At 45.2% G+C, this 16,190-nt stretch overlaps 1 protein-coding gene across 1 annotated transcript in view; it reads right to left on the reverse strand.

Annotated features, from left to right (window-relative positions):
- LOC128645614 (aldehyde oxidase-like) overlaps positions 1–16,190 on the reverse strand; it is a 196,049-nt gene that overhangs the window by 134,356 nt on the left and 45,503 nt on the right. The window contains 2 exon segments of the mRNA XM_053698721.1: positions 9–101; positions 7,376–7,517. Of these exon segments, the coding sequence (XP_053554696.1) occupies positions 9–101; positions 7,376–7,517 (235 nt within the window).

A 16,190-nucleotide genomic window follows, 5' to 3' on the forward strand; every position in this document is an offset into this window, starting at 1 on the left:
CAACTCACCACTCTCATTCTCTGTAACAAAATTAAGATCCAAAATTCTTGCAGGGTAAATAATCACTGGGTGATAAACACCTCGAAATTTCATTTCAGGACCTGCATCAAAAAATAAATGACAAATTGTATAACCTTGTGCCTGATTTTATTAAACTTAGCAGTGTATAGTTCTAGCTGCACTCTCTCTGCTGCAATAGGCAACTGAACACAACTAAACTTTCTATGCTCTGCATTTTTGTCATTTTTGTTTTTCTGTTGGATCCCCATCAGATTTTAGAGACCCTGGAAGCTATCTGATGTGGTTAATAAAACATGCCTAAGCTTTTATTGTCTGTTATCTGTTATTGTATTTCCTTACAATTCAAATCTTCTGGCAAATTAAAGGGACACTAAACCCACATTTTTTTCTTTAATAAATCAGATAGAGCATGCAATTTTAAGCAAATTTCCTTTATAATTTACTCCTATTATCATTTTTGCTTTGTTCTCTTGCTATCTTTACTTAAAAAGCAGGAATGTAAAGCTTAAGAGCCGGCTCATTTTTGGTTAAGAACCTGGGTTATGCTTGCTTATTGGTTTGCTAAATGTAGCTACCAATAAGCAAGTGCTATCCAGGGTGCTGAACCTAAAATGGGCTGGCTCCTAAGCTTTAAATAAAGATAGCAAGAGAACGAAGAAAAATTTATAGTACGAGTAAATTAGAAAGTTGCTTAAAATTGCATACTCTGAATCATTAAAAAAAAAATTGTGCTTAGTGTCCCTTTAAGTGCATACTACTACTAATAGTTTATATCATTTTAAGATATAAGCCATGCAATAAATCACTCCTATAAAACTCCATAACTTTACTGAAAATGTTAAAAAAAACTCTTACTGTCTTTTTTTATAGAAATGGGCAAATAAATGATACTGCTCAGCTGTTTCATTGAATATTAGTGAAGCTTAAAGGGACATTCAAGTCAAAATTAAACTTTCATGATTCAGATAGAGCATTGAATTTAAAACAACTTTCCAATTGACTTCCATTAACAAAATATGCACAGTCTTTTTATATTTTCACTTTTTGAGGCCCCAGCTCCTACTGAGCATGTGCAAGAATTCACAGCATATACGTATATGCATTTGTGGAAAAAAATGGAAAAAAATCTACAACCCATTTGAAGTTCAGACTAAGTGGGATATTTATCAAAACCTCAACTATTCTGCATTCACCGGCACCAATACACTCGCCTAACATCGTGGCCGCAGACCTGAATACATTCTCCTTATTTATAAAAAAAAGCCGCGCACCAAGTACGGGGCGATGAGCATCCGAGTTTTGTTAACTAACAGTCATCGATCTCGCTGTTATTCGGCTTTTTCCCAACTTTATTTATATCCTGTCACTAAACGTCGCCACTATACTAAAATGTTTAACCCCTATCCCGCCGCTCCCGGTCACCCCCGCAACTTTAATAAAGTTATTAACTCCTATCCCGCCGCTCCCGGACTCCACCGCCACTAAATAAATGTATTAACCCCTATTCCGCCACTCCCGTACCCCGCCGCCACCTAAATAAATGTATTAACCCTTATTCTGCTGCTCCCGGACCCCGCCGCCACCTAAATAAACGTATTAACCCCTATCCCACCACTCTCTGACCCTGCCGCCACCAAAATAACGTATTAACCCCTAAACCTCTGGCCTCCCACATCATTACCATTAACTTAAAGGACCAGTCAACACAGTAGATTTGCATAATCAACAAATGAAAGATAACAAGACAATGCAATAGCACTTAGTCTGAACTTCACATGAGTAGTAGATTTTTTTTCGGACAATTTTAAAAATTATGTATTTTTCCACTCCCCCTGTACCATGTGACAGCCATCAGCCAATCACAAATGCATACACGTACCATGTGACAGCCATCAGCCATTCACAAATGCATACACACTTATTCTTGCACATGCTCAGTATGAGCTGGTGACTCAAAAAGTTTAAATATAAAAAGACTGTGCACATTTAGTTAATGGAAGTAAATTGGAAAGTTGTTTAAAATGGCATGCTCTATCTGATTAATGAAAGTTTAATTTTGATTGAGTGTCCCTTTAACCTATTAACCCCTAAACCGCCAGCCCCCCTCATCGCCATAAACTAAATAATGCTATTAACCCCTAAACCTAACAACCTGCTAACTTTACATTAAAATTACAACATCCCTATCTTATAATAAATTAAAACTTACCTTTAGAATTAAAATAAACTATATTAAACTATTAATTAACCTACCCTATTATACTAAAATTACATTAAACTAGCAATTAAATTAACTATATTACATATTAAAAAATCCTAACCTCCTCAAATTATTTAAATCTACTATTAAAAATTAATAAATTACAAAAAAAACACTAAGTTACAAAAACAAACACTAAGTTAAAAAAACAAACAAACCACAGTATCAAAAATAAAACCGAATTACATCTAATCTAATAGCCCTATCAAAATAAAAAAGCCCCCCCAAAATAAAAAAACCCTAGCCTACTATAAAACTACCAATGGCCCCTTAAAAAGGACTTTTGCGGGGCATTGCCCCAAAGAAATCAGCTCTTTTACCTGTAAAAAAAAATACAAATACCCTTAACAGTAAAACCCACCACCCAACCAACCAACCACCCAAATAAAAAGCCTATCTAAAAAAACCTAAGCTCCCCATTGCTCTGAAAAGGGCATTTGAATGGGCATTGCCCTTAAAAGGGCATTTAGCTCTTTTACCTGCCCAGACCATACTATAATAATAAAACCCACCCAAAAAAACCTTAAATAAACACTAACCCCCAACGATCCACTTACAGTTTTTGAAGTTCCGCTTTAAGAATCCATCCAGCCAGCAAGAAGTCTTCATCTGGGCGGCCTCTTCCATTATCATCCATCCGGCGAAGTCTTCATCCATGCGGCCTCTTCTATCTTCATCCATCCGGTGTGGAGTGGGTCAATCTTGAAGACATCCGGCGCGGAGCTCCTCTTCAATACGGTCGCCGCCGTAAACTGGAACTTGAATGCAAGTGACGTCATCCAAGATGGCGTCCCTTGCATTCCTATTGGCTGAAAGGTTCCAATCAGCCAACAGGATTAGAGTTCTCATCCTATTGGCTGATTGGAACAGCCAATAGGATGAGAGCTGCTCAAATCCTATTGGCTGATTGGAACAGCCAATAGGATTTAAGCAGCTCTAATCCTACTGGCTGATTTGAACCTTTCAGCCAATAGGAATGCAAGGATGACGTCACTTGTATTCAAGTTCCAGTTTACGGCGGTGACCGTATTGAAGAGGATCTCCGTGCGGATGTCTTCAGGATGGACCCGCTCCACGCCGGATGGATGAAAATAGAAGAGGCCGCATAGATGAAGACTTCGCCGGATGGATGAAGATAGAAGAGGCCGCCCGGATGAACACTTCTTGCCAGCTGGATGGATCCTTCAAGCAGAACTTCAAAAACTGTAAGTGGATCATTGGGGGTTAGTGTTAGGTTTATTTAAGGTTTTTTTGGGTGGGTTTTGAATTTAGAGTAGGGTCTGGGCAGGTAAAAGAGCTAATTGCCCTTTTAAGGGCAATGCCCATACAAATGCCATTTTCAGGGCAATGGGGAGCTTAGGTTTTTTAGATTGGCTTTTAATTTGGGGGGGTTGGTTGCTTGGGTGGTGGGTTTTACCGTTGGGGGGTGTTTGTATTTTTTTTAAAAGTAAAAGAGCTGTTTTTGGGGGCAATTCCCCCGCAAAAGGCCCTTGGTAGTTTATTGTAGGCTATGTGAGGTTTTATTTTTGGGGGGGCTTTTTTATTTTGATAGGGCTATTAGATTAGGTGTAATTCCATTTTATTTTTGATACTGTGTTTTTTTTTTAACTTAGTGTTTGTTTTTGTAACTTAGTGGGGGTTTTTTGTTACTTAGGAATTTTTAATAGTAGACTTAAATAATTTGAGTAGGGTTAAGGTTTTTTTTAACATGTAATATAGTTAATTTAATTGCTAGTTTAATGTAATTTTATTATAATAGTTAGGGTAGGTTAATTCATAGTTTAATATAGTTTATTTTAATTCTAAAGGTAATTTTTAATTTATTATAAGATAGGGATGTTGTAATTTTAATGTAAAGTTAGCAGGTTGTTCGGTTTAGGGGTTAATAGCTTAATTTAGTTTATGGCGATGTGGGGGGCTGGCGGTTTAGGGGTTAATAGGTTAAGTTAATAGTAGTGATGTGGGAGGCCAGGGGTTTAGGGGTTAATACATTTATTTAGATGGCCGCGGGGTCCGGGAGCGGCGGGATAGGGGTTAATAACTTTATTTAGTGGCGGTGGGGTCCAGGAGCGGCGGGATAGGGGTTAATTACATTATGTAGGTGGCGGCGATGTGGGGGCGGCAGATTAGGGGTGTTTAGACTCGGGGCTTATGTTAGGGTGCTAGGTGTAAACATAACTTGTTTTCAACCATAGAAATCAATGGGATATCTGGCAGCATCGAACATAAACTTTCGCTGCTTTCAGACTCCCATTGATTCCTACGACATCCACGGCCTCCAGGGTGGCGGATTTAAAACCAGGTATGCTGGGCCGGAATAGCCGTGAGCATACCTGTTAACTATTTGATAACTTTCCAAATAGTGAAAAAGTTCCAAATAGTGCCGAATGTGTATTCGGAACATCTGTAATGACGTAAGCATCGATCTGTGTCGGATTGAGACCGGCGGATCGTATGTTAGGTCACAGATTTCAACTTTTGCCGGTCTGTAGGCTTTGATAACTAGGTTGAATCAAGCTTGCCACAATTACGCTGCGGAATTCCAGCGTATTTGCGGTTGACGGCTTGATAAATATCCCCTTAAGTGCTATTGAATTGTCTTTTTATCATGCATTTGTTGATTATGCAAATCTACTGTATTTACTGGTCCAAAATATGAAACCCCTAATTTTTCTTTCATAATTTAGATAGATCATACAATTTTAAACAACTTTCCAGTTTACTTTTATTATCAAAAGTGCTTTGTTCTCTTAGTATTCTTTGTTGAAGGATCAATAATGCACTACTGGGAGCCAATTACAAGAGGCATATATGTGCAGCCACCAATCAGTAGTTGGCTCCCAGTAAAGCATTGTTGATCTTGAGCCTACCTAGGTATTCTTTTCAACAAAGGATACAACAAGAATGAATCAAATTAGATAATATAATTAATTTGGGAAGTTGTTTAAAATTGCATGATCTATCTGAATCATGAAATATTTTTTTTAGGTTTTATGTCTATTTAAGTGTATATCATTTGTCAACTGTATTCTCATTTTTATATACTACTCAGCCTCCATGATTTCCATTTATTAAAGGGGAATAAATATGACTGAAATTAAAATTTGTTTTACAGAAACACATTATACCTTCTTCAAAAGTTTCTCTTTTGCTCTCTTGCATTACACTTAAATCTAGGGTTGCCAACTCTTTTTGATGAAAATAAGGAAGAATAAGGCATGGATACATTTCATGTAGGAAATCTACAGATTATACGGTAGTTACTATACAGCTCCACTTGTAATCTGGCCTTTAGGGTTTGTTATGAACCATTAACCTATGGTTACTGATAAAATCTATAATCTGTAATTTACATTTTGCACAAAAAAAAAGGAGGTCACTGATTCCCGGAGCATTAGCTCTTCTCAATAAAAGTAATCAAACATGTGAATTCATAAAATTATTAACCCTACAGTGTATCTCTACATTACAAAAGGATATTCAAGCCAAACTCAAATGCTCAAATATATATTTATATATATATATATATATATATATATATATATATATATATATATACCCTATTTAAATAGCCTTTAATAGTGCCAGGGGTGACAAATATTACCCTCAAGTTAGAATTCCTTTTTTTTTTTTTCATTTTGACATAAAATCCAATTTTTTTCTTTCATAATTCAGAGAGAGCAAACAGTTTAAACAACTTTTCAATTTACTTCCATTCTCTTGGTATCCTTTGTTGAAGTAATATAATCCATAGTGGAAAACAGCACTTAACTATTCAGGGCACGGATTCGGAATCCTGGATTAGCCACATCGAAACGCAGAAAGAAGAAAAGTGGTTCCAGCCTCCAAAATTATAAAAAGGGACCTTTATTACTTCATATCAGGATCCAAGAATATAATAATTTTTATTGGACCTTGATATGAAGTCATGAAGGTTGTTTTTTATAATTTTGGAGGCTATAACTACTTTTCTTCATCCTTTGTTAAAGGAGCAGTGATGTACTACTGGGAGCTGGCTAAACAATGACAAGTGGCATATATGTACAGCCACCAATCAGCAGGGCATTGCTGATTCTGAGCCTACCTAGGTATCCTTTTCAACAACGGACACCAGGACAGTGAAGCTAATTAGATCACAGAAGTAAATTGTAAAGTTGTTTAAAATGACATGCTCTTTCTGAATCACTAAAGCTTAATTTGACTGTGCCTTTAAGTCAAGAAAAGTTACATTCTCAGAGATGTAGTTTATTCTGAACCTGACAGTTGCTGGGATGTTGTTAAAATAGTTAAAATAATCTAGAAGTGAGTACTTCCCCAACCCAAATGTATGTATCACCACTGTAATGGGTTTGTATACTGTAGTCCAAACAAATTCGTCCTTAAAATGTGCCTCAAACTATTTGGAATACACAGGCACCATATTTAAATCCATGACTGTCCCTAACAAATATAGGTAAAAGTTGTACTAGAATAGGTATGGTGAGACATAATCAGACTAGTTCAAGTGTCAACTCAATTAGTGAACCAGTATATGAAAAGAATACACAAAGTAGCCGGTAGCTTCAAGTCCTTGGGGTATATTTATTAATGTGCGAGCGGATATGATACAATGTAGCGTATCATGTCCGCTGCACTTCGATGATGATTTATCATTGAACCAGCAGTTCTTGTGAAGTGCTGGTGCAATGCCGCCCCCTGCAGATTTGCGGTCAATCAGCCGCTAACAAGGGGTGTCAATCAACCCGATCGAATTCGATCGGGTTGATTTCTGTCCGCCGCCTCAGAGCAGGCGGACAAGTTATGGAGCATATAGAGTTTGATAATTTGACCCCTTTGTGTACGAGAAATAATCGTATGAACGCTAATGACATCTATTGTCGCTAATAAATCACCTTCATTAACAGTCATTTTTTCTTGATCAATATGTTGTATCTAGTAAACTTGATTTTTTTTTGCCGCAAAAGCGTATCAATTTATTGTGCAACTGGTTGTGAGATGGAAACTTTTGCTGATGCTATAGAACTTCCTGGTAGCTTAGATCAGTGCTTCTCAGAACTGGTGTTTTGTGCTATTTTCAGTTCTTTTCATACCTACCTACTGTAGTGTTTCCTACTACAAGTGGGGCCTTGGGATATTTAGCTTTCAACTGCAGTAATTCCTGGAAGTTGGAAGGTGTTATCCATTTCATACGCTCTCCTTGAAATATAAGCTCCTTTATATGGTCACCTTCCATCAACTGCAATGAAAGAAAAATAAACTACTATAATAGCATGTACAAAACATTTTAGTTAAGCATCAATATATTTTATTAAAACATATTACTTTAATAATAAAATCAGGAACAATAATGTGCAGAATATGTTACAAATGTTTTAGACAAAATTGCTTTAAAGCACTGATGGCCATATTACAAGTGATGCGCAAATGATAACTTGTGTGCGATAACCAGTTTTGCTTGACCACTCTACCATTAGTGCACAATTTTGATATTACAAGTCCATGGTAAAGCGCGTTAACCAGAGAAGGATTAGCGCAGCCAACTTCGCTCAAGCGCAACCATTACTTTCAAAGGATATTGTGGCTACGCTAATTTACGCTGGTAATACAATATGAAAGTTATAGCTTGCACTCAAGTGAAAGCCGAAATTGAGATAGAATATTTAGCTTGAAATTAGACTTAAAGTAAACTGCAAGTGTTAAAAAAAATTGCACAAGAAAACATCCAAAACACATTAAAATAAAGTATTACACCAAGATATACACTTTTTAATAAAAATATCTAATTAATATATATATATATATATGTGTGTGTGTAAATACATGTGTATATTTATGTGTTTACATGTGTAACTATGTATGTTCACACATACATACATGTATAAGATATAAATACACTTATTTACACATACACTTTTGAGCCGTTCACAGTCAAAAACCTTGAAACATGCAATATCATTTTAATTCAATTCTGTGTCTTTAATAGAAATACTTGAAATTCAAATGTTCTTCACATAGAACAAAAACATTTGCTTTATTTTTTAAAATACATATATATAGAAATATATATTTAAAACTAAAAAGAACATTTTCTTCTATGTGAAGAACTCTAAAATGTAAAGAATTTGTAACTTACTTCGGGTTTAGCGCAGTTGGTCTTGCGAGGATTTTCTTTAAAGCGCATCCCATAGAAGTCAATGGGGAGAATAAGGTAGCGTGGTCACGTTATCCAAAGTCCTAAAGTTAGCGAGCATCAAACTTTTGTTCTCATGCTAACTTTTTCCCCTCAACTTGTATTATGCTTATTAAACCGGCTGCGTTAATTTTTTTACTTTTAGCGCAGTTATCGCACAAGTGAAACAGTTATTTTGCGTGCTGTTTGTAATCTAGCCCTTGGTGGGCAATTCTAAATTGTGTAAGCATTTCAACACTGGAATATAACAGCATACGTTGCCTTCCCCGTATCTACAGAATTGTCTACGAATTGTAACGCACTGCAGCCAAGGTCCATATATCTTACACATACATATATTTCTTTATGTATGTGTGTCACGGATACTGGGCTGCAAGGGTTAAACTCCTACCCCCCTACAGCTTCACCCCTGTTGTTTCTCAGTGGTTTTGGGCTCCTCAGAGCAACCACAATCTCTGGAAGCTTTTTGTTTGCTTGTTTTTTTGTTCTAAACGTGTTAAGAGAAGAGCTGGTCTATGACCGGGAAAACTCTCCTAGGCTGGCCGGGCTCCTGGAACTTCCGGTCGGCCACAGGACAGCAGGACACCCGCTAACTTTACCCCTGGTCACTCCAGCAGTCCTTTGCCCCAGAGCTCCGCTCTTTTGTGGATTGGCAGCCCCTAGGGAGGGCAAGAGCTGGGGAATTATCGGAGGGGAGCTTCAGGGGTGTCTACAGGCTGTGGTCACTTGCCAGCTACATAGTTGCAGTCGGCAGGGAGGAAGCAGGACCTGTTTGTCGGAGCTACCCAGTCGGGGTAGCCGGTGTATACGTCACATTGGCAGGCAGCGGTGGGATCTGCTTCTTCCACGTGATTCCTGCTGACAGAGGAGAAGGGCCACAGTAGCCGGTAACTATGGAAGTCGAATTTCTAAGGAGAATACAGGAGGTGCTGGCCCAGCTGGACGGTCCTATTTACCAACAGGACGTGCTGGAACAGAGGGACCTGATCCACCGGGACCTCTGGTGGGAGGCTCTTCAACAGGAGCGGGACAATGGAAAGGTCCTCCCCACAAATGAGACGAGGTTCCAGGTTCGGCGGACCGTGAGAGTGCCTTTCCTGGGAAAACAGCCAAAAAAGGAATGGCTATCTGTTCTACATAGACTGGTCAAGCAAGAGATGTGGGTGGAGGACGGCCCTTCAATTGCTCGCTATGCAAGCGCAGCGATGGCTGGAGGATGGCTCCCCCACAGAGAGCTTTGGCAGCCCTGGATTGCTATTTACAAAAAGGACAGAGGACCCACAGTTTGGGAGTGAGACGGAACAGGGTCTGGATGATATCTCTGGGCTCCAAGAGGAACTGCTGGATCTCTTGGAGGAATCCTGGCTACTAGATGATCTGGATTTTATAATTGATTAGGAAGAGGCACTGGTCAAGGAATACAAGAGGCTGCTAGATCTCGTTAAGCAGCGTGCCAGGGGTATACAGATCTGGGGTGCAGCCCTCTGGGATTCATGGAGCTCGACCGTGGGGGAGTGGCAATAAAGAAAAAGGGAACCAGGGCTGCTGGATACCGATCAGCAGTCTGGCTCCGAGCTTATGGTCTTGGACCTGGGGGCCACCCTAGCAGAAGCGCTGGCAACATGGTAGAGAGCCACCGGCCTCTGCGTCTTTGCAGCAGCTGTGGTAAACCAGGGAGAAACAGATGTTGATAACTCTCCCCAGCAGTAGAACCCCTTCCTGGGAGAGTAGACAGTTGGTCTCTCTCCCCAGCGGCAGAGCCAGGAGCCGGAAGAGGAGACAGTCAGTCTCTCTCCCCAGCAGCAGAGCCATAACCTGGGAGCAGAGGTAGTCGTCCTCCCTCCCCGTAAGCAGAAACCCTTCCTGGGAGAGCAGACAGTCGGTCTCTCTTCCCAGCAGCTGAGCCAGGAGCTGGAGAGGAGACAGAGGCAGAGCCATCCCCTGGGAGCGGAGGTAGTCGTCCTCCCTCCCCATAAGCAGAACTCCTTGCAGGGAGAGATGGGTGTCGATAACTATCCCCAGCAGCAGAACCCCTTCCCGGGAGCAGAGACAGCCGGTCTCCCTCCCCAGCGGCAGAGCAGTTTCCCATGAAGTGGAGGTAGCAGACCTCCCTCCCCAGCGGTAGATCTCCTTCTCGGGAGAAGAGACAGACGGTCTCTCCCCTCAGTAGCTTGGCAGGGTCTCTACCCTTTTCTTGTCCTGTCGCGTATTTCTCACAGGGGACAGGCCAGGGGGGTACCCGCTCATGCAGTTGGTGCCACAAGTTTGGGCACCCGAGTTTTGCCTGCCCCACCAAGGAGCAACTTCAACCTACAGCCAGGAAACCGCCAATGGCTTTGTTGGATACTCGCCCCTGCATTTGGTGTCACCTGTTTGGGCACCTGAGTCTTGCCTGCCCCACCAAGGTGCAACCTCAACCTACAGTTTGGGGTTGAGATACAGCCAGGAAACCGGCAGTGGCTTTGTTTGTGGGTGGGTCAGCCAGTACTCAACAGAGTGTCACAGAGGGAGGCAGTATGGCCATGGAACTTAAAGACACTGGAACTTGTGGGAGAGCAATTGTTTGGGAGCTGGCCTTGGGAAACTTGTTTGGTACTTTGCATCGGGTGACTATCCCTGCGCCCAGGGCGCAGGGGATAAATGCCAGCAGAAAACCCCCAGGGTGCCTCAAGCGCAGGGGAGATGGGATAACCTTCTCCATCATCCGAGAAGTGGAGGGCCACTGTCGGACAGCCCCAGGCTGACCCGTTAAGGATCTAGCTGGGTCTGCCGAACTGGAAGGGGGGGAGTTGTCACGGATACCGGGCTGCAAGGGTTAAACCCCTACCCCCCCCCCCCACAGCCTCACCCCCGTTGTTTCTCAGTGGTTTTGGGCTCCTCAGAGCAACTACAATCTCTGGAAGCTTTTTGTTTGCTTGTTATTTTTTTCTAAATGTGTTAAGTACTGGGATTCTGTGGGACTGTGGCTTCTATGGAGGTGCCGGTCGGTCTGGAGGGGTGGGAATGGTGGTAAAATTGTGGGATTGTCCAGGTTCTTATCAAGATGAGTTGTGTGTATAAAAGGAGTGTATGATTTACAATAAAGTCAGTTCCTGTTTCACCTGAATGCTAGTATGTCTAGTTATTTGGGTGGGCTCCAACTAAAATCACTTTCCTGGGCTACATAGCAGCCTGTTCCAGGCAGAGGAAGGACCCTCTGGCAGAGCTACCTAGTCTGGGTAGCCGGAGTCTGCCACAGGGTGGGACCCTGAGTACTGGTGCTGTCGGGCATCAGGGGTGTCTACAAGCTGTGGTCACTTGCCAGCTACATAGCTGCAGTCGGCAGGGAGGAAGCAGGACCCTTTTGGCGGAGCTACCCAGTCAGGGTAGCCGGGGTATACGCCACATTGGCTGGCAGTGGTGGGATCTGCTTCTTCCACGTGATTCCTGCTGACAGAGGAGAAAGGCCACAGTAGCCGGTAACTATGGAAGTCGAATTTCTAAGGAGAATACAGGAGGTGCTGGCCCAGCTGGACAGTCCTATTTACCAACAGGACGTGCTGGAACAGAGGGACCTGATCCGCCGGGACCTCTGGTGGGAGGCTCTTCAACAGGAGCGGGACAATGGAAAAGTCCTCCCCACATATGAGACGAGGTTCCAGGTTTGGCGGACCGTGAGAGTGCCTTTCCTGTGAAAACAGCCAAAAAAGGAATGGCTATCTGTTCTACATAGACTGGTCCAGCAAGAGATGTGGGTGGAGGACAGCTATCGGGCCCTCCAATGGCTCGCTATTCAAGCACAGCGAAGGCTGGAGGATGGCTCCCCCACAGAGGGCTTTGGCAGCCCTGGATTGCTATTTACAAAAAGGACAGAGGACCCACAGTTTGGGAGTGAGATGGACCAGGGTCTGGAGGATATCTCTGGACTCCAAGAGGAACTGCTGGATCTCTTGAAGGAATCCTGGCTACTAGACAATCTGGATTTTATAATTGATCAGGAAGAGGCACTGGTCAAGGAATACAAGAGGCTGCTAGATCTCGTTAAGCAGCATGCCAGGGGTATACAGATCTGGGGTGCAGCCCTCTGGGATTCATGGAACTCGACTGTGGGGGAGTGGCAACAAAGAAAAAGGGAACCAGGGCTGCTGGATCCCGATCAGCAGCCTGGCTCCAAGCTTATGGTCTTGGACCTGGGGGCCACCCTAGCAGAAGCGCTGGCAACAGGGTAGAGAGCCACCGGCCTCTGCCCAGCCCTTGCAGCAGCTCTGGTAAACCAGGGAGAAACGGATGCCGATAACTCTCCCCAGCAGTAGAACCCCTTCCCAGGAGAGGAGACAGTCGGTCTCTCTCCCCAGCAGCAGAGCCATCCCCTGGGAGCAGAGGTAGTCATCCTCCCTCTCTGTAAGCAGAACCCCTTCCTGGGAGAGGAGACAGTAGGTCTCTCTCCCCAGCGGCTGAGCAAGGAGCCGGGAGAGGAGACAGTCAGTCTCTCTCCCCAGAGGCAGAGCCATCCCCTGGGAGCGGAGATAGTCGTCCTCCCTCCCGTAAGCAGAACTCCTTGCAGGGAGAGACGGATGTCGATAACTCTCCCCAGCAGCAGAACCCCTTCCCAGGAGCAGAGACAGCTGGTCTCCCTCCCCAGCAGAAGAGCAGTTTCCCATGGAGCGGAGATAGCAGACCTCCCTCCCCAGCGGTAGAGCTCCTTCTCGGGAGAAGAGACAGACGGTCTCTCCACTCAGTAGCTTGGCAGGGTCTCTACCCTTTTCTTGTCCCGGAGTATTTCTCACAGGGGGCAGTCCAGGGGGTACCCGCTCGTGCTGTTGGTGCCACAAGTTTGGGCACCCGAGTTTTGCCTGCCCCACCAAGGAGCAACTCCAACCTACAGCCAGGAAACCGGCAATGGCTTTGTTGGATACCTGCCCCTGCATTTGGTGCCACCTATTTGGGCACCTGAGTCTTGCCTGCCACACCAAGGTGCAACCTCAACCTACAGTCTAGGATTGGGGATACAGCTGGGAAACCGGCACTCTGCTTTGTTTGTGGGTGGGTCAGCCGGTACTCAACAGAGTGTCACAGAGGGAGGCAGTATGGCCATGGAACTTAAAGACACTGGAACTTGTGGGGAGAGCAATTGTTTGGAAAGCCAGCCTTGGCAAACTTGTTTAGTACTTTGCATCGGGTGACTATCCCTGCGCCCAGGGCGCAGGGGATAAATGCCAGCAGAAAACCCCCAGGGTGCCTCAAGTGCAGGGGAGATGGGAAAACCTTCTCCATCATCCGAGAAGTGGAGGGCCATCATTGGACAGCCCCAGGCTGACCCGTTAAGGATCTAGCCGGGTCTGCCGGACTGGAAAGGGGGAGTTGTCACAGATACCGGTTGCAAGGGTTAAACCCATACCCCCCTACATCCTCACCCCTGTTGTTTCTCAGTGGTTTTGGGCTCCTCAGAGCAACCACAATCTCTGGAAGCTTTTTGTTTGCTTGTTTTTTTGTTCTAAAGGTGTTAAGAGAAGAGCTGGTCTATGACCGGGAAAACTCTCCTAGGCTGGCCGGGCTCCTGGAACTTCCGGTCGGCCACAGGACAGCAGGACACCCGCTAACTTTACCCCTGGTCACTCCAGCAGTCCTTTGCCCCAGAGCTCCGCTCTTTTGTGGATTGGCAGCCCCTAGGGAGGGCAAGAGCTGGGGAATTATCGGAGGGGAGCTTCAGGGGTGTCTACAGGCTGTGGTCACTTGCCAGCTACATAGTTGCAGTCGGCAGGGAGGAAGCAGGACCTGTTTGTCGGAGCTACCCAGTCGGGGTAGCCGGTGTATACGTCACATTGGCAGGCAGCGGTGGGATCTGCTTCTTCCACGTGATTCCTGCTGACAGAGGAGAAGGGCCACAGTAGCCGGTAACTATGGAAGTCGAATTTCTAAGGAGAATACAGGAGGTGCTGGCCCAGCTGGACGGTCCTATTTACCAACAGGACGTGCTGGAACAGAGGGACCTGATCCACCGGGACCTCTGGTGGGAGGCTCTTCAACAGGAGCGGGACAATGGAAAGGTCCTCCCCACAATGAGACGAGGTTCCAGGTTCGGCGGACCGTGAGAGTGCCTTTCCTGGGAAAACAGCCAAAAAAGGAATGGCTATCTGTTCTACATAGACTGGTCAAGCAAGAGATGTGGGTGGAGGACGGCCCTTCAATTGCTCGCTATGCAAGCGCAGCGATGGCTGGAGGATGGCTCCCCCACAGAGAGCTTTGGCAGCCCTGGATTGCTATTTACAAAAAGGACAGAGGACCCACAGTTTGGGAGTGAGACGGAACAGGGTCTGGATGATATCTCTGGGCTCCAAGAGGAACTGCTGGATCTCTTGGAGGAATCCTGGCTACTAGATGATCTGGATTTTAATAATTGATTTAGAAGAGGCACTGGTCAAGGAATACAAGAGGCTGCTAGATCTCGTTAAGCAGCGTGCCAGGGGTATACAGATCTGGGGTGCAGGCCCTCTGGATTCATGGAGCTCGACCGTGGGGGAGTGGCAATAAAGAAAAAGGGAACCAGGGCTGCTGGATACCGATCAGCAGTCTGGCTCCGAGCTTATGGTCTTGGACCTGGGGGCCACCCCAGCAGAAGCGCTGGCAACATGGTAGAGAGCCACCGGCCTCTGCGCCTTTGCAGCAGCTCTGGTAAACCAGGGAGAAACAGATGTCGATAACTCTCCCCAGCAGTAGAACCCCTTCCTGGGAGAGTAGACAGTTGGTCTCTCTCCCCAGCGGCAGAGCCAGGAGCCGGAAGAGGAGACAGTCAGTCTCTCTTCCCCAGCAGCAGAGCCATAACCTGGGAGCAGAGGTAGTCGTCCTCCCTCCCCGTAAGCAGAAACCCTTCCTGGGAGAAGCAGACAGTCGGTCTCTCTTCCCAGCAGCTGAGCCAGGAGCTGGAGAGGAGACAGAGGCAGAGCCATCCCCTGGGAGCGGAGGTAGTCGTCCTCCCTCCCCATAAGCAGAACTCCTTGCAGGGAGAGATGGGTGTCGATAACTATCCCCAGCAGCAGAACCCCTTCACGGGAGCAGAGACAGCCGGTCTCCCTCCCCAGCGGCAGAGCAGTTTCCCATGAAGTGGAGGTAGCAGACCTCCCTCCCCAGCGGTAGATCTCCTTCTCGGGAGAAGAGACAGACGGTCTCTCCCCTCAGTAGCTTGGCAGGGTCTCTACCCTTTTCTTGTCCTGTCGCGTATTTCTCACAGGGGACAGGCCAGGGGGGGTACCCGCTCATGCAGTTGGTTCACAAGTTTGGGCACCCGAGTTTTGCCTGCCCCACCAAGGAGCACTTCAACCTACAGCCAGGAAACCGCCAATGGCTTTGTTGGATACTCGCCCCTGCATTGGTGTCACCTGTTTGGGCACCTGAGTCTTGCCTGCCCCACCAAGGTGCAACCTCAACCTACAGTTTGGGGTTGAGATACAGCCAGGAAACCGGCAGTGGCTTTGTTGTGGGTGGGTCAGCCAGTACTCAACAGAGTGTCACAGAGGGAGGGCAGTATGGCCATGGGAACTTAAAGACACTGGAACTTGTGGGAGAGCAATTGTTTGGGAGCTGGCCTTGGGAAACTTGTTTGGTACTTTGCATCGGGTGACTATCCCTGCGCCCAGGGCGCAGGGGATAAATGCCAGCAGAAAACCCCCAGGGTGCCTCAAGCGCAGGGGAGATGGATAACCTTCTCCATCATCCGAGAAGTGGAGGGCCACTGTCGGACAG

Source organism: Bombina bombina, chromosome 1, assembly GCF_027579735.1.
Source record: "Bombina bombina isolate aBomBom1 chromosome 1, aBomBom1.pri, whole genome shotgun sequence".
In the NCBI taxonomy this organism is placed as follows: Eukaryota; Metazoa; Chordata; class Amphibia; order Anura; family Bombinatoridae; genus Bombina; species Bombina bombina.